Source organism: Myxocyprinus asiaticus, chromosome 33, assembly GCF_019703515.2.
Source record: "Myxocyprinus asiaticus isolate MX2 ecotype Aquarium Trade chromosome 33, UBuf_Myxa_2, whole genome shotgun sequence".
Taxonomy (NCBI): Eukaryota; Metazoa; Chordata; class Actinopteri; order Cypriniformes; family Catostomidae; genus Myxocyprinus; species Myxocyprinus asiaticus.
In genome coordinates, this window is record NC_059376.1 from 7,631,628 (window position 1) to 7,654,794 (window position 23,167).

The 23,167-nt window shown below is 38.2% G+C and overlaps 1 protein-coding gene across 1 annotated transcript in view; it reads left to right on the top strand.

Moving 5' to 3' along the window:
- The first annotated feature begins 325 nt into the window (after positions 1 to 325).
- LOC127424402 (mitofusin-2) overlaps positions 326 to 23,167 on the top strand; it is a 54,531-nt gene continuing 31,689 nt past the window's right edge. The window contains exons 1-4 of the mRNA XM_051669576.1: positions 326 to 731; positions 15,942 to 16,120; positions 16,719 to 16,854; positions 16,942 to 17,104. Coding sequence (XP_051525536.1) covers positions 15,946 to 16,120; positions 16,719 to 16,854; positions 16,942 to 17,104 — 474 coding nt within the window. The 5' untranslated portion in view covers positions 326 to 731; positions 15,942 to 15,945. The remainder of the gene's footprint in view (positions 732 to 15,941; positions 16,121 to 16,718; positions 16,855 to 16,941; positions 17,105 to 23,167) is intronic.

The following is a 23,167-nucleotide window of genomic DNA, read 5'->3' on the forward strand; positions in this document are numbered from 1 at the left end:
CTTTCTGTCTATGAATGACTGTTTCTATTCAGTGTCATTATTCAGGTGTAAATTATTGATCAGACCGCTGCTGAAGTGGCATGAAGTGGTATTGTCACATGGTGCTGGCGGTAATGTAAGTAAAATAACAATAATACAAAATAAATTTAATAAAAATTGCTGGGGCGGATTTCAAATCCTTAAAAAATGTATATATTGAAACCTTTTGTCATTGAAAAGCGTCCTTAGATTTTAATGCAGCTCAAATGAGAATTCTGTGCCGCCCAGGCTAGCGCCCTCTGGAGGATGAACACTTTTTTGTCACATAAAAGCTGTCACACTTAGATGACGTAGTACATCTAGCTAACGTTATAAGCTAATGGCTAACATAATGGCTGTGTAGTCAGACAACGAATACTTTGTTGAAAAAAGTAAACGTAAATTCGCATGAAATTTTAAGTCCAAAACACAAGTGGTATTGATATCGAAAATATACATCAGCTTTTTTGTGTACATAGTTATTGGCAACACTGCTCGCACGCCCTCGTTATGTCAAAAGTCTGATGATCCGTCGCAGTCATTTCTTTCTTTATTAATAAGGATTTTGTTTCGCTTTCGTTCAGTCTAAAGTGAATCAACAGCTCTCCTCGGTGACGCTCTTCCAGAAGAGGATTTGACATTATTTCGAGGACACATTGTTGGATCATCATGCTTAAGGAATATTACGAGATCTAATCACTTCACTCTTTCTGGTAAAGATATTCTATTATAAATATGAAACAGATTAAATATAAAAGTGTTATACACTGCAGATTTGTAAGTCCACCATATCTCCGCGCGCTTTTTAAATATTAGTCAAGTGTGCAATGTATAACGTTGTTAACTGACATGCAAAAAGATTGATCCATCTCACCAGACTGTACCTTCTCTCAAACAAGAAAAAAAGGTGATGATTAGGATTGTCTGTTTGTTTTTACGATGCTGCTTTGTGTGTGTATCTGTTCTTGTGATGTGTATGTGACAGTTTATCTAACTCGGTGTTACATAATCATCTGCACTTGCCCATGCCACTCTTTCTTATCCATTTAAAGGTTCTGCAAGCTATATATGTATGTGTGTGTGTACCTTGAGACATCATACCTGTCTCTGTGTGACAGCCTTAGGTAGTAGGCTCTGTAAAGAGCAAAAAGACAGTCGGAGGAACGGTCCGCCATGTTTTAGCCAATCAGAAACGCTTTCTGCCTGTCAATCATTATGCGCGTTCATTTATGCTGACATCGGGTTGGCTGGCATGTCTTTGTAGGGCGGGGTTTGTAGTGAGGGTGTGTGGTAGAAGGGATGGGGACGGTCTGATTCGGTGCCTGAAATAGCGTACAGCGCATATAAAGCTGAGATAAATACACTGACTGTGCTGCTTATGTTAATTTGGGATATTTTACGCATGCAGACTTGTTAAATCCGCCAAAGTTAAGTCACGTGAGCACGGCGCTCGGTTTCCTGGAGGAGTGGATCAGAATCGCGCGCTGCTGCCGGTGTTATGGATCAACTGGGGATCGTGTTAACTGGGGATGTGCGCGCGTGCACGTGAATCATTTTACTTGCTTTTTCAGCAGATTCGTTCATTGTGAATTGCCAAAAAAAGGCGTTTTACACATCATTAAAAAATGTTGGTGTCATTATTAACCCGCTTTGTATGACCGATGTCTGTTCCAATGAATGAAACAGTTTAAGAGCGATTTTAGCATGGTTTCACAGGGTAGCATGGTTGCCCATGTTAACGTGAGACATTGGTTTGAATGAGAACTGGCGATTACACATGTCAGAGTTGTAAATCGCATGTGGAAGTTTTTATTTGCAACACTAAAGCATCATAGGCTGACATGTGTCAACAGTAGGCCTATACTCTTAAATTACTTTTATTTATATATTTTTAAAAAATAGCTTTATAAAATTGATAAAACAGTTGTTATTGTTCACATAGAGGGTCTTTTGGTCTAGGGGTATTGTGTTTGTTAATTGTGCATACATACCTGGGTTCAATTCCCTGTGAGTATCTGTAATTTTATATAAATTGTTATAATAGCATCTTTTACTTTTTAAAGTTTATGTGCATGACAGTGTCGTATGTTTGACTGCCCATGACACTGCCAAAAGATGATGTTTTAGGGGGCCTGGGTAGCTCATCAAGTAAAGACACTGACTCCAATCAGGCTTCCTAAGCAACCAATTGGCCCGGTTGCTAGGATGGGTAGAGTCACGTTGGGTTAACCTCCTCATGGTCGGTGGGGCGCGTGGTGCACGGATACTGCAGAGAATAGTGTGAGCCTCCACACGCACTAGGTCTCCACAGTAACACACTCAACAAGCCACATGATAGGGGCCTTTATTTAAGACAATATAATACATTGTGTCTTTGTATGTGATTTACAAAATTGTTTTCAATAGACCTGTTAAAAATATATCATAGTCTGCAGCAAAGCTTCAAATTTGTCCTGATTGATCTGGATTTGAACCCGGGTACTGCCAACACGACTTATCACTGGACAAGTGTCCTACCTTACTCAATCACTTTGTTCATCAAGCCATTATTCATTATAAAGAAATGAAAGCAATTGAAAGTATATTATTGACGCATATCAGCCTATGATGCTTTGGTGTTGCAAATAAAAGACTTCCACTTGCGATTTACTACTCTGACCTGTGTAATCTCCAGTTCCCATTCAAACCAATGTCCCACGTTACCTGTGAAACGGTTAAAATAGCTCTGAAAGTGTGTCAAATTAATTAGAACAGACATCGATGAAAAAAAAACACTGTTTAATAATGATACCAACATTTTTAATAATGTGCAAAACGTCTTTTCTTTGCTCCTTGACAATTCACATTAAACGAATCTGCTGGAAAGGCAAGTAAAATGATTCACGCGCACGCGCACATCCCCAGTAACGCGATCCACAGTTGATCCATAACACCGGTGACACTGATCTCGTGAAATCACACTTCATTTCAACGGCGACTCTCAGTCATACGAGTCTGCCTATTCGTGTTAGAGCCGAGCTAAAGACTCGGAAGGTGGTTCTGGGGTTTGTTTCTGGATATTTCACGTACTAGACTCGTTAAACCGGCGTTAAGTCTCGTGGTGGTGGGGGAGTGTATCGGAGTCGCGGGCTGCTGCAGCTGTTCAGTGACATTGAGCTAGTGGAAGTCGTGACTTTGATATTATTAGCGTGTCTTATGGAGTGTACGAGGATCATCATGTTTTTATCAGGACTGTTTCATTTGAGTTTAACGCGGGAAATGTAGGCGACCGGTCACTGCCGGAGCAAATGCAAACGCTGTGGAGCTGACACGTGATTTGACCCTCTTTTTATTTTATATAAAGTGTTACCCACACAGTGAGGTGAGCATTTGCTTTATATATATATATATATATATATATATATATATATATATATATACTTTGCTGTTATTATCTCATGCTTTTACGTCCATTTTCCCTGTATTAGCCTGCTAAAGCGTGTATGTGTGATTACAAACCATTATGCCAACTTTCAGGTGACCTCAGTGATTGACCTCCCAGTCACTTCATTGCTATCAATTTATATTCAAATTACCTGTATGTTATAAATGGACATTGTGTGAATGTTTGAGGGTTTAAGTGTGACTGTGCAGTTGTGAGAATGCTTGCATCATGTTAAAGGAGTGGACATGGGAGTGTTTCCTTTGCTGAAGGACAGAGGTGGCATAATATTGCCATGATAAATTTTTTTAAGCAATACTCCCATGTTTTAACCATGACTTTGAAGTCCATGTAAGCAAATGGCGGAGTCAGTTTTAAGTGAAAGTATAGTTCATATTGCATACGGCACATTTGTAAAATTTTCTGTAGCCTATCAGGTTTATTCCTGGCTCAAAATGAGGCAGAGGTGGTACCTTCCTGATCATGTGCGCACACACACACACACACACACACACACACACACACTTGTACCATGCCTTCCACTGGCTGAAGCAAAACTTACAAGCAACATATTTTAGGTGTTCTAATAATTAGATGATTGAAGAAAATGACAATTATCAACTTACAGCATATTTAATTAACATTAAATACAACATAACAGCTAATGTGTTCATTTATAGTTAACAAACAGCAAACTTGATTAACCTCTTAAACCGATAATAAGATCGTCTCTGATCTCAGGTATGTGGGTGGGTATGGTGGGAAGGGACGATATGTAAAGACCAGTCGGTCACTGTTTTACAGCTTGGATTGGACTGATCGCTTAGATTGACAGGTCTTGATTTACCATGCGCACAACTGAAACAGTGCTGGATTTTATTACCTGTTACTTATTCTATGTAATTATGTTTCTGGTTTATTGTGGCATTTACAAATGTAAGTAGTTCTTAGGTTCAGTAAAACCCTCAGATCACTTGTTTGGAGAGTTTTTGGACTTTTGATAAAAAAGGAGCAATTCAAATATTGAATTTTGGGGGCATTTCCGACCCTGCACGACGCTATTTTGAGCCAACACCTGATTAGCTTGCTTGTTGAGCTTAATGGAGGGCTATTGCTTAACTTCTGCTGGCTGTATGGAGATTTTTTTTTAATAGTGGTTTAATTTCACAGCAGTGGCAAACAATGTCGAAGTTTAGGGCAAAAATTATCCTTACCTGGCGGTCACAAATGAAGGCTGGTCAGGTAGACTTCGATGTTGTGTGGAGGCTGTGACAAAGAATGTCAAAGAGGGGGAGGGGCAGGGGCTCCTGTGGTCTTGCAGAATTACAACTTAAATGCAGATGTTGGGCACACGTTTAATTGAGAATTGATGCCAAGGGCCAAATTTAAATAAAAACTAAAATATAAATAAAAAAATAAGAAATGACTTGCAAAAAGGGCACTTATCTAGTGAAAGAGGGCGGGTGCTTGAGCACCACTTGTGGTCTATCTGTGCATGTGACTGCCTGCCTGAGTTTCGTTGTCAGTCGGAGGCGACACGAAATTTGACGGAGGCGGCCGCCTCATAATTCTCTATGCAGGACAAACCTTGGCTTATGTTGGCACCTGCACCATTGAAATTCCTTGTATGTCTAAATAATTAGATATACTTGGCAAATGAAACTTCTACTTCTGTTTCATGCAGTAAAACAGAACTAGCAAATCTCGCTTGTCATTCCCTCTTAAGTTGAAATCATAGATGTGCCCCTGTCCCAGAACCACAGCCATGGAAGAATATAAAAAAAAAAAACAGTGCCTTTGTGTTTAATATCTAGAAGAAATAGAACATTGTGATCCACAGAACCTGTTATGTATAGTCATAACCAGTGAACTTCTAAAAAAGGTCATACCATGTGACCCACATTTGGTTTTTGACCATTGAAAATGGCTAAAATTTAAAGGGATAGTTCACCCAAAAATGAAAATTCTCATTATTTACTCACCCTAATGAAATCCCAGGTGTGTATGAATTTCTTCACCAGAACACATTTGAAGAAAAATATCTTAGCCCAGTAGGTCCTTAAAATGCAAGTGAATGGAGATTTCTCATTTGAAGTTCCAAAAATAACAGACAGTCAGCATAAATGTCATCGATATGACTCCGGAGGTTAAATGAACATCTTCTGAAGCGACACGATCACTTTTGGTGCTAAAAAAGATCAGTGTTTATGTGCTTTTTAACTGTAATCCAAGGTGAGCTTCACGAGAGTGTGGAGTCCAAGCGGTCTCTCGTGTGATGTATTCACGTTGCCATGATACCAGTGTAATCTCACATTCTCCACCTGGTTGAGACATCCAGGATAAGAACACAAACACACCATTGAGTAAAGAAACAGATCAATACAGATCTAAACCAAAACCAACCAAGCTACTGTACAGCGTTCCTCCTCACTTGTAAACAGCGCTGCTCTTCCAGCTGTAACGCACATGCGTCAATTGTCGTGTGTTTCAAATGCCAGTGCGATTACACGTGAATATCGCTACAGAATGGAAGCACGATTTAGAGTTAAAAGTACTTAAATAGTTATCTTTTTCGCACCAAAAGCAATCATATCGCTTTAGAAGACATTCATTTAACAGATGGTGTCGTATGGATGACGTTTATGCTGACTATCTGTGATTTTTGGAGCTTCAAATGAGAAATCTCCATTCACTTGCATTTTAAGGACCTACTAAGCTAAGATATTTTTCTATTTTCTTCAAATGTGTTCTGGTGAAGAAAAAGTCATACACTCCTGGGATATCATGAGGGTGAGTATATGATGAGAGAATTTTCATTTTTGGGTGAACTATCTCTTTAACAATTTATGAATGGAGCCACACTGAGAGCCCTATATCAGTGGGATATAGCCAGATAGAGCCTTGCAAATTAAGACACAAAAAGGAAAATTTGTTCAGTACCGGAATCTAAAAGGATATTAACATATCATTAATAATTCTAGAGTAATAGGCACTTCAACTTTGGAAAATCAACACAAAAAAGTGTTGTTTTCCTGTTTTTGGTCCAAAAAAAAAAAAAGGGGGCTACTGAAGTCATCTGATTTTTATTATAGACCTACATATCTCTGAGTAGAAATAAAAAAATAAACAAGCAATGCTTTCACTTCTCTTAGGTAATATTTTTTTACCTGTAGTTTTGCTCCAAAATCATAAACGAAACTTGTCATTTTGACCCGCCTCTACAAAAGAATGCTTTAATCCATGGCATTCAGTATTTTGGCTTTCATCATCATTTATGTTTTCTTCAGAAAAATTTCAGCAAGTGAAGTTTCTGATCATAAAATCTTTCTGGCTTATATGGAGACAATCAGAATACGTCTTTTGAGTACATTGTCCAGATTCCTGGCATATTGTGGATAGGCCCACTATTGGTCAACCTTTGAGTTCTGGGTACCTTATCATAAGTGCAGACAGCTGGACTCTTCTGATGTTGCCTTTGTCCTCTTAGTCTGTGCGCTGAAGGTGACTTTTCAAAGCACATGAACGCTCCATGCTGCACGTATTTGCCAACTGCAGGTCCAGTCTCTTTAATATGACACTGCTCAGTTGTTCAGATCTCTGGCATTAGCAGCGCTGCATGTTAATATTGTAGGGCTGAGATCACATATTACTCGGTGTCCAAATCTGACTTGATTTTAGGAACTAATTTGGGTCTCTGGGACTTTTTTTTTTTTTTTCTTCAAGAAGGCCTTTCACAAGTGATTAATTTTTTTTTTTGTATAGTATTTGTCTTTATTGAATCATTCCTGCAATGTTAAACTGGTATAGTGTTGTGTCAGTTTTCTTGATCTCTGTGCATCCTCAAATATGGAAGGAAATAGTTCTGTAATCTGCTCAATTCAGTGCATAGAAATGGTGGGTTTTTTAATGCATGTAAAATATTCCAAATTAGTTTTGTTGTGAATAAAGATTTACTGTGATGCTCTCCTCTTCCTGCATCATGACTATTGAGAAACTTTCATTGTAATGCATCCATAAAGGTGCCAACCCACTGTCCTTCCTTACACCAAACCACATTAAACACATTCAGAATTTAGAAAGCCTAAAAGGAACAGTATTTAACAGTGATCAATATAGTTAATAATTGGATGGATGATTCATAGTCTGATATTTGGCCTTTTTGACAATATAGTTAACTGTTTGATTTTTGGATTTTTCCGCTTTTTCTCCCAATTTGGAATGCCCAATTCCCAATGTGCTTTTAAGTCCTCATGGTTGCGTAGTAATTTGCCTCAGTCCGGGTGGCGGAGGACAAATCCCAGTTGCCTGCCGTCTGAGATCGTCAACCTGCGCATCTTATCACATGGCTTGAGCGCATTGCCACGGAGACATAGCGCGTGTGGAGGCTTCATGCCATCCACCGCGACAACCACGCTCAACTCACCACGCGCCCCACATTATAGCGATCATGAGGTTACCCCATGTGACTCTACCCTCCCTAGCAACCGGACCAATTTGGTTGCTTAGGAGACCTGGCTGGAGTCACTCAGCACGCCCTGGGTTTCGAAATTCCCGCACCCTTTTATTCACTTAACAGTGCAGCTGTGAATTAGTAAACCAATAGATAAAGATGAAAAATCAAATCAGTAAACTTGTTTTTGTATCAAACTGTAATTCCAGAAGCTGCGCAAGTAAATCTGCTCTATGGCTGCGTTTACATTGCAAGGCTTAATGCACAGATTTTATCTTTTGACCGTATCCGATTTTTTTTTTTTTTTTTTGTTTTGTTTTTTTTTGGTCCTGCCTGTTTACATTCACTGAAGACACAACTCGTATCTGATATCTGTGTTTACATTTAATCTCCCGCACTAACTCGAATGATTCTCGCTTTCACTTATGAGCGCCATGGTTCACCCTCAGGTTTTGAGTGGCCTTGTGCTATTTAATATTTTTAAAAATAGGCAAAATTGCACACGACTGCAATTAATTAGGCAAAAGGGACTTTTCACTGCTGCCTTGGTAAGCGTGGCTTTATATATTTCAACATCGGTCAGACGAGAAGTGTTGCTAAAGCCCTATTTGAACAGGATAAGTTTTTCGGACATATGTCCATAAAGTAATTATTACTGTGGACATCTGTATTATTTTCCGTCAATTTGTATGCACGGGATATGCAATGTCTTTAAAAATCACATAGATGGATGTGTCTACAGCATTTACACACTGCTGTCACGCGTAACTGACCTATGTTCCGAAATGCGGGGCTCAACACAATTTCCTGCACTCACTCTGCTCAAATCATAATAAAACAAAAACTGCTCATTCTCTTTTACATGGGTGAATATTTAATACTTAAAGGGCTCAAGTGGTGAAAAGTGCAGATTTACAGGCTTTTAATTAACATGTCATTTATTTTACAGCCATTTTATAGTAGGTAATCGCGCTGTAATTTTTACTGGTGCTGGGACACGCAGTCTTCTTGTGAATGGCAAACCCAAAATGTCAAAGTAGCTCTAACCCACACCTCCAATCTAGTTTCATTAATTGGTTGCCAGGTTTGCCATCTCCTGACTCTAGCTTTTGTTGATGTTATTAGCCTAGGGTACACACATTTTTCTCAACCTACTCTGTGACTATTTGAATGATTTATTCAACATGTACAAGGACAATATAATAATTTGTGTGTTATTGGTTAAAACAGATTGTGTTTGTTCATTATTGTAACTTAGATGATAAAACCAGATTTTAAGACAAATTTATACATAAATGCAGTTAGTTCCAGAGGGTTCACTTGCCATTTGTATATTTAGTAAGTTAATCAGGTCTGAGAAAACACAAAATATAATGGAACCAAATACTACAATGTAGTTAATAATAATATTAACAAAAACAATATCTGGATGTGCACTGTAAAAAAAAAAAAAAAAAAAGAATCCTGTTAAATTTACAGTAAAAAACTGGCAGCTGTGGTTGCCAGAAATTAATTGTAAAAAATAAAAAAAAATACGGTAACCACGTTTCAGGCTTTACGGGATGTAATTTTGATGCCTGTATATTTTAGGGTGCGTTATCGTCGTTTATATTATTAAATGATATACTTGATATTAATGTTCTGAAACTGTAAAAATCTACTTTTTACTTTATAATGTATTGTTAATCACCGTAGTAATTACAGAAGGGCATGATGACATGAAGTTCATCAATAGTAGCCCTTCCAGGAGCAATGACCAATAATCATGTAGAGACAGTGCTCAGTGTCACTCACAAACACTTAACACCATCAGGGTAAAACATGTGAAATTAAAATACAATAAACATTAACTAAACTACATGAAATATAACACAGAACACCCCAAAGTACATAACTGATATTAAAAATAAGAAGAAACATAACTATTTCCATAAAATATAATTAAATGTAATGTGTCATGCAGGGAATTCTGGGAATGCCCGATTATTATTTTTTACTGTAATTTTAACAATAATTTACCATAAAAAGTACATGTACTCTTGTTAAACATGATATAAATTTTTTCCGTTAATTATACGGGAAAATTAGACTTTTTACATCTAAAAGATTAAATTTTTACAAACATTTTTCATAAAACTACATGCATTGTCTTTTTTAAATGTATTACAGTTTTGTACCGTATATTTCAAGGTAACTACATGTTTACCAATTAAGGTTTTTTTTACTGTATCATTTTTACAGTCTTTTACCGTTAAAATTACGGACATTTTTACAGTGAATAGACTTGATGTTAAATAAAACATTATTAATGATACAATAATAATTTTTCAGAACAATGAATCATATCGCTATGACTAATTTTCATTGTGAAATGTTTATTTTTGTATTGTTTTATTTGGAGGTCGACCGATAGTGGATTTTACCGATACCAATAACTAAGTTGGGCAGTACCTGCCGATAACCGATCAATCACCCAATATTTAAAAAAAAAAAATGGATACTGAATAAAAAAAATAACACAAAGTAAAATAGTGCTGAACTTTATTACAAAAATAAACCGTACTGGCTGAACCATGAAAATGTAAAGTACTTTTTTAAATGAAATAAATATACAGTACTGTGCAAAAGTTTTGGGTACTTGTGAAAAATGTTGCATAGTGAGGATGTCTTCAAAAATAATGGCATAAATAGTTTTCGTTTATCAATAAATGTCATACAAAGTCCAGTAAACATAAAAAAAGCTAAATCAATATTCGATGTGACCACCTTTGCCTTTAAAACAGCACCAATTCTCCTAGGTTCACCTGGACACAGTTTTTCTTGGTTGTTGGCAGATAGGATGTTCCAAGCTTCTTGGAGAATTCGCCACAGTTCTTCTATCTATTTAGGCTGTCTCAGTTGCTTCTGTGTCTATATGTAATCTCAGACTGACTCTGTTCAGTGGGGTGCTTTGTGGGGGCCATGACATCTGTTGCAGGGCTCCCTGTACTTCTATTCTAATTGCAAATGTAAAGTTTGGTAGTCTAACATTTATATTTCCTATTAACGCACTAAAGCTGAAGATATAAATAACCATCTTAAGACAAATGTTTTTGTGAAACATCTTATGTGCCTAAGACTTATGCACAGTACTGTATAAATAGTAATATATATTAACTATTATTCGAATGTTAAAGTCAGCTGATTTTTAAATTGATGTTGATTACTTAGTCTTCAAGAGGGCGCAATAAATACATAAACCATTCAGCACTGTTATATTATTGCATAGAACATTCCTATCCCGGCTGTTAAAAGAAAGAGCATTTCATTTTCAACTAATGTGCATAAATAAGATTTAGTCGGTCCATATTCTCAAATGTTAAGTCAAAAGTAAAATTGGGGGGACGCTTAAATAGAAAGTTCACATGGTTACACTTGCACTGATTCCTATTACTCCAGACTCGTGCTTCATAATAACTGCGAAATACCACGTTGTTTTTTATTCAGTACAGTTGTATGTAGAGTAGCAATATTCACAGATAGCAGTGGTATTCGGCTGAACTCGGTGGTGAAGTGGCTCAGACTATGACGTTATGTTTCTCTTAGCTGCATGAAGATATTAATTTGCTTTCTAACGTCACTAGCTTTAAATATGTAACTTAGCTGGCTAACGAATGCATAAACATGGCCAGCTGGATATAAACTAATGCAAATAGATGGTAATAGAGGGTAACAATCGTGACATTTAAACATTTGGGTAGGACTTGCGTGTATTTTTGGCACAATGTTCTAACCTCTTGAGGTTAGCTTTAATGTTAGCGTCCTCTCAGCCTTGTCAGCAAACATACTGCTGTTCTCTACTAATGCAGCATCTAGTCAAGAAATTTATTACTTTATAATGATATGACAGCATGTACTGTAGTGTACTGTATACATACCTTTCAGTTGTTGAAGTTTTAAATCCACATCTGAAGTGTTTCGTTCCACGCAGAGTGTAGTCCCATATGTCAAAACAAACACCACAAGGCATCAGTGAAGTTAGTTTTTATTTCGCCTCTCATACTGTATAAAGACAGTGGACCCTTCTCAGCCGCTCCAGCACCGGACGCAGCGGGGAAAAACTATCTGTGTGGATTTTTTCCGATAACTGATAGTTCCTGAAATCTGTTATCGGTGCCGATTAATCGGTAAAACCGATATAACGGTCGACCTCTAGTTTTATTCAATTGGCATGAAGCAGTTGCTAAGTTTTAAAAAAAATTTTTTATAAGCTCCTCATTCCAAATCTGGAGAAATGCTATCATCTCCTGTGTCGGTGCATTAGTTTTGTTGGCTGGTGTTCTGTGGTGAGCGTACTGGCGCACTATGGCTGCCATCGCATCATAAAGGTGAATGCTTCACAGTGATGTTGGTTGAGGAGAGTGCCCTGTTTACTATGTAAAAGTGCTTTGAGTGTAGTGTCAGAAAGCGCACCTTAAGTGTAACGTTAAAAAAAATGGCGTTCCACAATTGCGCATGTGAGCCACTCTGCGCTATCCTGTCACTAATGCTCGTATTTCGAGGGAAGCCTGGTTGACGGGCTTGCACAGAGAGAGCAGAGCACATTCGTGTCTCACAAGAGAAGCATATTTAGTGCTTATAAAGCGGTACGAATATTAAAAGGTTGCTGCATCACCTGACGGAAATGCGTACAGATGTGACTCTCATTAGAGTGTCAAAATAAAGATGAATCTTTTTTTTGTTTGGTATTTTCTCCCAATTTGGAATGCCCAATTCCCAATGTGCTTTTTTTAAGTCCTCGTGGTCACGTAGTGATTCGCCTACGGGTGGCGGAGGATGAATCCCAGTTGCCTCCGCATCTGAGACCATCAACCCGCGCATCTTATCACGTGGCTTGTTGAGCGTTATGCCACGGAGACATAGCGCGTGTGGAGGCTTCACGCCATCCACCGTGGCAACCATGCTCAACTCGCCACGCGCCAAACCAAGAACGAACCACATTATAGTGACCACGAGGAGTTTATCCCATGTGACTCTACCCTCCCTAATAACTGGGCCAATTTGGTTGCTTGGGAGACCTGGCTGGAGTCACTCAGCACGCCCTGGGATTCGAATTAGCGAGCTAGCGAACTCCAGGGGTGGTAGCCAGCGTATTTTACCACTGAGCTATCCAGGCCCCCAATAAAGATGAATCTTAAAAAAAAATACATCAATGGTTACACATTGAATCAACGACATTGCTTCTTTGGTTATTTGAGCGATGCATCGATACAGATCCATGGATTGTTACACCCCTACACATAAGAGCAGGGCTCCAGACTAAAGAAATGACTTGGGAGCAATTGGCTCCTGAACTGAAACATTAAGGAGCCAAATCATAGATTTTCTCGATTTAGATTGCTGTTCAGAAACAAGATAGAAAGCCAGAGAAAGGGAAGTCAGCTGATAGCCCATTCATTGAAGGTTTAATAAACAGTATATGTAGTTGAGAAGATAAGTTTGCATTCCCTTTTGTCTCGTAAATGTTCACACCCCTTTCATAATTTATACAAATATGAGATAAAAGATTTATTTTATGTAGTACTGCTCTTCAGAATCTACATTACAGATATTTACATAAAGTATAGTATGCATATAATAGTGTGTTGTCTTCTTGAGCATCAGTGAATGTTTGCACCTTGTGTAATAGTTCTGTACAAGTCCCTCAGTTGCCCTAATTTTAATTGTTTTAAAATATTGCCTTAGTCTTTCTTTACTGTTACCGGATAGCCCCAGACACAGAGACTACAAGAGTGCAAATTGAATGAAATCCCAGATGCAGTTTATTGTGCTACTCCAATCCCAATCAATAATTACCAGGAGAAAAAAAAATGGTACACAAATCGGGACTTTTAATTATAAAGAAGCCCGAAATGCACTTGGGACTCTTATTTTGAAATGTCTGCACTCCCAGTTGTGAGCTCACTGATTGCTGATTCGCTGAGAAAGTGAATCTGATTCAAACTGCTAACCTAAACTCCTGAGTTCAAACCCACAGTTCTTTTCGGGTGATTCATGAACCGGTTCAAAGGAGTCATTTGTTCACGACTCTCTCGCACTGAGTTTGTTGTTGCGTGCGGTGCAGCGAGCTCATCAGAAACAGGACGGGTGAAAAATGGCGCGAGACACACTGGTGTGCGTTCTAAAAATATATTCAGTAATTCACAAGATGATATCTGATGAAACCGTATATGAACGCACACAACCCACCTGTCGCCAGTGGCAACTAGATTTTAAATTATTGTCGCAATCAATTATTTTTGGTCCCATTTGCAACCATTTAGGTCACAGTCTGGAGCCCTGAAAAGTCACTTGTTCGAGAATTGAACTACACTGGCCGTGCTGCTGATTCAAGAGTGGTGCTGCAATTCCACTGAATAGTAGTATTTCAGCACGGTGTCCCGTACACATCGGCAGAAGAATGCAACCAAGAAAACTCATCTGGAAACTGTAGTAAGCACAATTAGAACGGGTTGTGCATTGGGTGTTGTTGTTTTATTTATTTATTTTTTCCTCCCCTTTTCTCCCCAATTTGGAATGCCCAATTCCCAATGTGCTCCAAGTCCACGTGGCGGAGGACGAATCTCAGTTGCCTCCGCGTCTGAGACTGTCAATCTGCACATCTTATCACGTGGTTAGTTGAGCACATTACAGCGGAGACGTAGCGCGTGGAGGCCCACACTATTCTCCGCAGCATCCACGCACAACTCGCCACGTGCCCCACTGAGAGCGAGAACCACACATTATAGTGACCACGAGGAGGTTAACCCAACGTGACTCTACCCTCCCTAGCAACTGGGCCAATTTGGTTGCTTAGGAGACCTGGCTGGAGTCACTCAGCACGCCCTGGATTCGAACTCGTGACTCCAGGGGTGGTAGTCAGTGTCAATACTCGCTGAGCTACCCAGGTACCCCGCATTGGGTGTTGTTGATTCGCTCCTATTTCAGGTGATGCAGTATTTCCCATCAACACATGGGACTTAGACAATAGCTCTGAGCAATGCCGTTAGATAACAACAACAACAACATACTGTAGCTGAATGCTGTTTTCAGTCCAGAGCTCAGAGTGTTGTGTGTGTGTGTGAGAGAGAGAGGTTTCAGAGTTTGTCTGTTTGGTATTTTGTATGTTGATTTGCAGCTGTGTCACGTGGGTATATTATCCCTTTGTTTTACCTGTTGAAACACCCTGATTTTATGACTAGGCAATCCCCTAGCTTGTGATGAAATATCTCAGAACAGGAAGACCGATTGTGTTGAGTTATTTTGTTTTATTTGATGCCAGTTTTAGCTGAATGCAACAGCACTTTACAGAGAAGTTGTCCTTAAATGTTGTCAATACCTCTAAAGGCTAGTTCACACTGCCACAACAAATGCCAACATTTCAGATATTGAGCTTGTTTGCATGGACACCAGAAAGGTGTTTATTAGGAGAAATCTGCTAAGACTTGAAATCGGGGTATGCGTTTACATGCAATGTGTTATCACGCTTTAATGTGTGTTCTTCTCACTTTTGAATTTGAAATGCAAATTACCCATATCTTTTTTTTATTATACAGTTTGGTGTCACACTAGCATTAGTTAGGTAAAGCTTTATAGGACTGTTTGCATACAGACTTCAGTACTTGTTGCATCTTTAGAAGCATGACTGCAAGTTTTTCCAATTTAAAGTGCTTTATCAAACTTTTGATTTAATTATTATTAATCTTCAGTGTATAACTTGTCAACCACCATTTTTACTACGGACGTGCTTGATACCTTCAATCGTGCAGCTTGTTGAGGAGACGTGTGCCATTACTTTTGTAGGTGATTTCACTTATGATTCTCGCCTACCAGGTGATAAAATGAGTGGGAAATAATCCCATAGCCTTACATTAAAGGAGGGACTCGATACTTATCTACAGATCAGAATATCATAGAGACTTGAAGATGGGCTCTCTATAGGTCCAGCAAGCAACCACCTAGTAGCTCCCTACTTTAGCAGCATGTTTTTTTTAATTCTCAAGCCCTTCACTAATCTATTTTCTCTGTTTTCAGTGAAATGTCTCTGGTTTTCCTACGACCCAACACTAGCGTGATCGGTAAGAAGGACAAGCGACTCATGGCCGAGGTGAACGCCTCTCCGCTCAAACACTTTGTCACTGCCAAGAAGAAGATCAACGGCATCTTTGAACAGCTGGGCGCGTACATCAAAGAGAGCTCAGCCTTTCTGGAAGGTGTCTGCTCCCATTTTTTTCACTGACTGTTGCTTCGACTCTTTGACTCAAGATCTTAAAGCACTCTGTCTAGCTGATTAGGGAATCCTGGTTTCAGAGACAGGTTACTTAACATGTTGGACAGCTGAAGGCTCGGGAAAACCATTGCTTTGTCAGCATTGTATGCACAAGGCACTATTCTCTGAACCCCACTTGTCTGATAAGCTTTTTCCCATGAAGGATTTTGGTATTATAGTTTAATTGATACCAAACATGTTTTTGCCATAATCGCAGAAGCTTGCTTATTAGCTCAAGCTGATCTGCATTCAGATCTGGGTCTCTTTATACTTGCTCTGAGCAGTGGGGTCTTCCCAGGTCAAATGTTGCTAAAGAATTACAGGGCTGTCAATTGGTTTACATTTTAATCAAAATAATTACATGATATGCTGATTAATTAAATTCATCACTCATATATTTGCTGAGAAAAGCCCCCAAATTAAGATAATTCGAAGACATTACATCATTGTGTCAGTAAATCATTGAATAGACATTACAAAAAGTGGCTTTAGAAGTCGATATATTTTTTGTTTAATTTCCATTATTCCATTTTCTATGATAGAAACCTATAGCAATGAAGAATTGGATCCTGTTACTACGGAGGAGCAGGTGGTGGAGGTACGGGGTTACCTGTCCAAAGTGGCAGGCATTGGCGAGGTCCTATCCCGCAGACACATGAAGGTGGTCTTCTTTGGCAGGTAGAGTGTATATGGCCGCTCGCAGCATGGATGCCAAGTTTGTGCCATTTTCAGAGTATCACTCAGTTGTACCTCCTGCGTTTACAGGACCAGTAATGGGAAGAGCTCCGTCATTAATGCCATGCTCTGGGACAAAGTCCTGCCATCTGGAATTGGACACACCACTAACTGCTTCCTGCGGGTGGAAGGTACAGAAGGCAACGAGGCTTTTCTGCTCACCGAAGGATCGGATGAGAAAAAGAGCGTTAAAGTAAAAGATCTCTACCTTCCTATTTGTCATACAGGCAGTAAAAATCTGATTTTTGGGGGGTATTTGACTCGCATACGTTTAGTTGTTTGTTGTCTGAACAGCAAAAACCACTTAACATCCACTTTTGGCAAAGTGGAAAACGTGCATTGTGGAAAACGTGGTTTAAAATCTGATTTTTTTTTTTAAAGTATCTCAGTCTGAACGGTTATATCTGATTTAAAGTAAAAAATAAAATAAAAAGTTTCATTTTTTTGTCGTTTGGGATGCAACATCATACAAATTGTGCTATTATAGTATATCCAGACATTTTTGTTTACTCTTCCCTTATACAGCAAACAATGTGAAATTCACTATGTAGGGTTTTCTGCTTAAAGAAGTTGTTGCAGAAGGATCCCTCTTGGTGTTGTGCTGATACTGAAGTCATTTCTATGGCACTCTGGTTTGACTCACTGGGTGTGTCCGACTTGTTTAGTCAGAACAGTCCCATGTTTTAGGAATGAAAAAGGCTCCCTTGCATAACAGCGCATCTCACACTAGCAGCAATTAATAAGCTTTGCTCACTGCAGTTGTAAATGAGGCTTTGAAACCTCTTCAGTGTGACATCTGAGGAGGTCACCTTGTAGAGCTAATCATGTGTGTTCTTTAAGACCTCAGAAATCACAGGAAAATTATTGCCAACCAAAACTGTGGCCGTGTTGTAATTAAATTAATCAAATATAATGTTGACAGATGAAAGCTTATACTCATGCTTCAGATTTGACAACACCCAAGCTTCACAGACAGACAGGCAGATCTAATATCTGTCTGTCTGTCAGGGCTGTCAGTAGATAATTTTTATTAATCGTGTTTAATCTCATACTTTTTCATAGTTAATCGCGATTAATCTCAGATTTTAAAAGTAGTGAAATTTGACTATATATATTTCCTGTCATAATGCATTTATTTGTTCTTTGGAAAGAACAACACAATAGAACAAAACAATACAGTATGTAACAAATGCTTTATTAACATTTACCAAACTCCACAGTATGAAGACAGAAATTCACTAAAATAGCTCCAATTCGAGTAACATTAAGCATAAGTGGGATGTTGACTGATTGAAAGAACTAGTATTCATTGCAATGCGCATTAAACCATCATTTAATATTAATCAGTAAGCTGGCTGTATTTTCACTTTAGATTTGGAAAGCACATGATTCGTGTCGGGGCATCCAGTGCTGCACTGAACTCCATATGAAAAGCGCGTCTTGTTCTGCTTTTAGCGGTGGCACTTCCAATATAAAGATAATTAATCCAAACTGTCCGATGATCATTAGCTGACAATTCAAAAGCTCGGCAGCAATGGGTACAAAGTTGAAATTATATGAAATTTGAATGGAGCATCAACAGGGAGAAAAACTAGCTGCACAGCAGGATTGTAAGAATTGACATGCTTATGTGGTAAAATGCTGACTTAACAAAATACGCGTGAAGGACTTCACTGAAGTCCTGCGAAGTCACTTCAGCATTAGTTTTATAAGAGGTCCTTTCTCTAGCACGGACTCGCTGTTGTGTGTTTGAGTGTAATTTCCCTACTAAAAATATCGCAAAGGTCCCACCCTGTAACAATGTTTACAACTCATACGGAGCAGAATAAAATGTCAGAATCTAATGTCAAATCGGTAAATGCCTTATTAATAATAATAATAATAATACATTTTATTTGTATAGCACCTTTTATACATAAAATGCAGCTCAAAGTGCTTCACAGTTGGAAGTATAAGTCTTAATCGTGATTAAGAAAAATTATTGTGTTAAACATTTTTAATTGATCGCGTGCGCTAATGCGTTAACACTGACAGCACTAAATATATATAATATACACACACACACACACACACACACACAACCGGTCAAAAGTTTTGAAACACTTACTCATTCTTTATTATAATTTTTTTTCACATTTTAGAATAATAGTAAAGTCATCAAAACTATGGAATAACATAAATGGAACTATGGGAATTATGTTGTGACTAAACAAAATCCAAAATAAATCAAAACTGTGTTATATTTTAGCATCTTCCAAGTAGTCACCCTTTGCCTAGAATTTGCAGACATGTACTCTTGACATTTTCTCAAACAACTTCTTGAGGTATCACCCTGGGATGCTTTTTAAACAGTACTGAAGGAGTTCTCTTCTATGTTGGGCACTTATTGGCTACTTTTATTATTTGGTCCAAGTCATCAATTTCAAAAACGTTTTTTTTAAAAAAAAATTTATATTAAATTAATATGGAGGCGCAATTATATTTTTGTCTACAAAACTAATTTCAAACATTTAAGCATACGCCTTCAGATCAAAAGATTTTTAAGATCATGAGAAACATTTGAGTCAAGTGTTTCAAAACTTTTGACCGGTTGTGTGTGTGTGTGTATATATGTATGTGTGTGTAATATATATATATATATATATATATATATATATATATATACATACAGGAATTTAGAGTACACTTTGAGTAAACATTATATGATAACATGGATGACCACCTGTAAGTTGATAAAAAAACTTTAGTGATTTACATTCCAATATGGTGAACAGGCCAATTAATCGACAATTTTTGGCCATTTTTAGGTTGTCAGCATCAGCCGATAATTCAGTTTTACTCTGACTAAAATGGTCAACAAAAATAACATTTTAGGTAATAATAATGTGCAAAATGACAAACACATGTCAAACTGTAACAGACCGAACTTTAATCAAATGTTCAAACATTTGAATTAAAGGAATGTTCCAGGTTTAATTCAAGTTAAGCTCAATCGACAGCATTTGTGGCATAATATTGATTACCACAAAAATTTATTTTGTCTCATCCCTCCTTTTCTTAAAAAAAGCAAAAATCTGGGTTCCAGTGAGGCACTTAAAATGGAAGTGAATGGGGCCAATTTTTGAACATTAAAATACACAACTCTGATAGTTTCCGATAATTATTTTTGGTTTAATTTCTCTGTGGCCTGCACTGGAGGGTTCTACAGTCTGTACTGCTTTGTTCAACTGCATAACTGTGCCCTCTAGAGGTTAAATAAAAACAATCATTGACTCCACATGGAGCTTGTTGTTCAGCGTGACTATGCTATTTTTAGAGACAGAGGCTTCTAAAGGGATTAAACACATTGACAGAGAAAAGCCAAGGTATGGACTATGTATACAAAACATGTTATTTTTATTGTCATGGTACAATAAATCAGTCATTTAATACAACAAAGATGGTTTGATTATTTATAACTAATTGCTGCACTGGAGAATGGCATTGCCGACAAGGTGAAGAGGACACTAAGATTAGCTGTTTGGAAACTGCTTACCTTTTCTCTTAATATGCTGCTGTGAATAAAAAATAAAAAAAAGTCAGTTATAAACTTTTTTTTTCTTTTTTTTTTTTTTTCTCGGTGTTGAGGGGTGTCCAATAGAGGGCAACAGTGTGGTTCCAGAAGTAAAAATCTGATTTATCCCATAGACAAATTGATTTTCAACGATAACTTCTAAAGACAGGCCTACCATGAGCTCCGATGTTGTTCATTGATGGTATATCCTTCCGTTGAAGCCATCTGTCTGCGTTATCTCAACTTCATTGTTTAAAATTCATGTTTGATTGCGGAATTCATGGTAAACAACTACATTACCCCATGGTACAGCAGAGAAAGATCCACCAATCAGAAACTCTGTCCAACGAAACGTGGCTTGGAGCAACTGCACGCTCCCATGACGCACTGTGAATTACGTAATCGAGTCTGTCTCCCTTCACCCTTAAACTGCTTACAGTTGAAGTCAGAAGTTTACATACACTTAGGTTGAAATCATAAACTCATTTTTTAACCACTCCTTAGATTTCATATTAGCAAACTATAGTTTTGGCAAGTCATTTAGGACATCTACTTTGTGCATGGCATGAGTAATTTTTCCAACAATTGTTTACAGACAGATTGTTTCACTTTTAATTAATTATATCACAATTCCAGTGGGTCTGAAGTTTACATACACTAAGTTAACTGTGCCTTTAAGCAGCTTGGAAAAATCCAGAAAATGATGTCATGCCTTTAGGCAATTAGCCAATTAGCTTCTGCTAGGCTAATTGGAATCAACTGGAGGTGTACCTGTGGATGTATTTTAAGGCCTACCTTCAAACTCAGTGCCACTTTGCTTGACATCATGGGAAAATCAAAAGAAATCAGCCAAGACTACAGAAAAAAATTGTGGACCTCCACAAGTCTGGTTCATTCTTGGGAGCAATTTCCAAATGCCTGAAGGTACCACGTTCATCTATACAAACAGTAGTACGCAAGTATAAACACCATGGGACCACACAGCTATCATACCGCTCAGGAAGGAGACGCATTCTGTCTCCTAGAGATGAACGTATTGCAAAAAGTGCAAATCAATCCCAGAACAACAGCAAAGGACCTTGTGAAGGTGCTGGAGAAACAGGTAGACAAGTATCTATATCCACAGTAAAACGAGTCCTATATCGACGTAACCTGAAAGGCTGCTCGGCAAGGAAGAAGCCACTGCTCCAAAACCTACAGTTTGCAAGTGCACATGGGGACAAAGATCTTACTTTTTGGAGAAATGTCCTCTGGTCTGATGAAACAAAAATTGAACTGTTTGGCCATAATGACCATCATTATGTTTGGAGGAAAAAGGGTGAAGCTTGCAAGCCAAAGAACACCATCCCAACCGTGAAGCATGGGGGTGGCAGCATCATGTTGTGGGGGTGCTTTGCTGCAGGAGGGACTGGTGCACTTCACAAAATAGATGGCATCATGAGGAAGGAAAATTATGTTGAAGCAACATCTTAAGACATCAGCCAGAAAGTTAAAGCTCGGTCGAAAATGGGTCTTCCAAATGGACAATGACCCCAAGCATACCTCCAAAATTGTGGCAAAATGGCTTAAGGACAACAAAGTCAAGGTATTGGAGTGGCCATCACAAAGCCCTGACCTCAATCCGATAGAAAATTTGTGGGCAGAACTGAAAAAGCATGTGCGAGCAAGGAGGCCTTCAAACCTGACTCAGTTACACCAGTTCTGTCTGGAGGAATGGGCCAAAATTCCAGTAACTTATTGTGAGAAGCTTGTGGAAGGTCACCCAAAGCGTTTGACCCAAGTTAAACAATTTAAAGGCAGTGCTACCAAATATTAACAAAGTGTATGCAAACTTCTGACCCACTGGGAATGTGATGAAAGAAATAAAAGCTGAAATAAATCATTCTCTCTACTATTATTCTGACATTTCACATTCTTAAAATAAAGTAGTGATCCTAACTGACCTAAGACAGGGAATGTTTTCTGCGATTAAATGTCAGGAATTGTGAAAAACTGAGTTTAAATGTATTTGGCTAAGGTGTATGTAAACTTCTGACTTCAACTGTATATATTTGAACATATTGGGATATTTTACAATAAACACAAAATATGTTGCTTCTATACTTGCCATCAACAACCTAAAATCAATAGTTTAGTATATTCCCATTGTTTTTATTCAATGACATCATTTGCAATGCTTCATGGGATTGTAGTCTGTGCCCTCATGAAACACAATAAGTACACAGCCTTGTACCCTTGTCTGTCCAATTTTCAAATACTTTTTTGCCTAAAAACAAACTTTGTGATGTTGTGATTCACCTTGGAGCTGGCTGGTTTGGTTCATGGCTCACAACTATTTTATTAGGGATATTATTAAAAGTCTATGGAAGAAATGAATGGGGAAAATACTTCCGGAACCCAGATGGCTGAAAAAGTGGGCTGTCACTGTTGCGCTCTATTGAAGAGGTTTGTTTCTAAATGAATTTGTAAGTTAATTATCAGCAGCAATAAATCAGTCATTAATGCCAAACTTATGCTGCCGGAGTTTTTGCTTTTGATCGGCCGTTCTCTTGCTTCAGAAGACCAATCGCTAGGAAATTACATTGAGTGAATGCATACGCACAGGAACAGTTTTATAGTTTTCTGTTTTTTTTTTTACTATAAAGTTTCCCAAACTTTTCTCCGTTCTGACAAAATGAACTTCTGTCCAAGCTTCCTAATTTT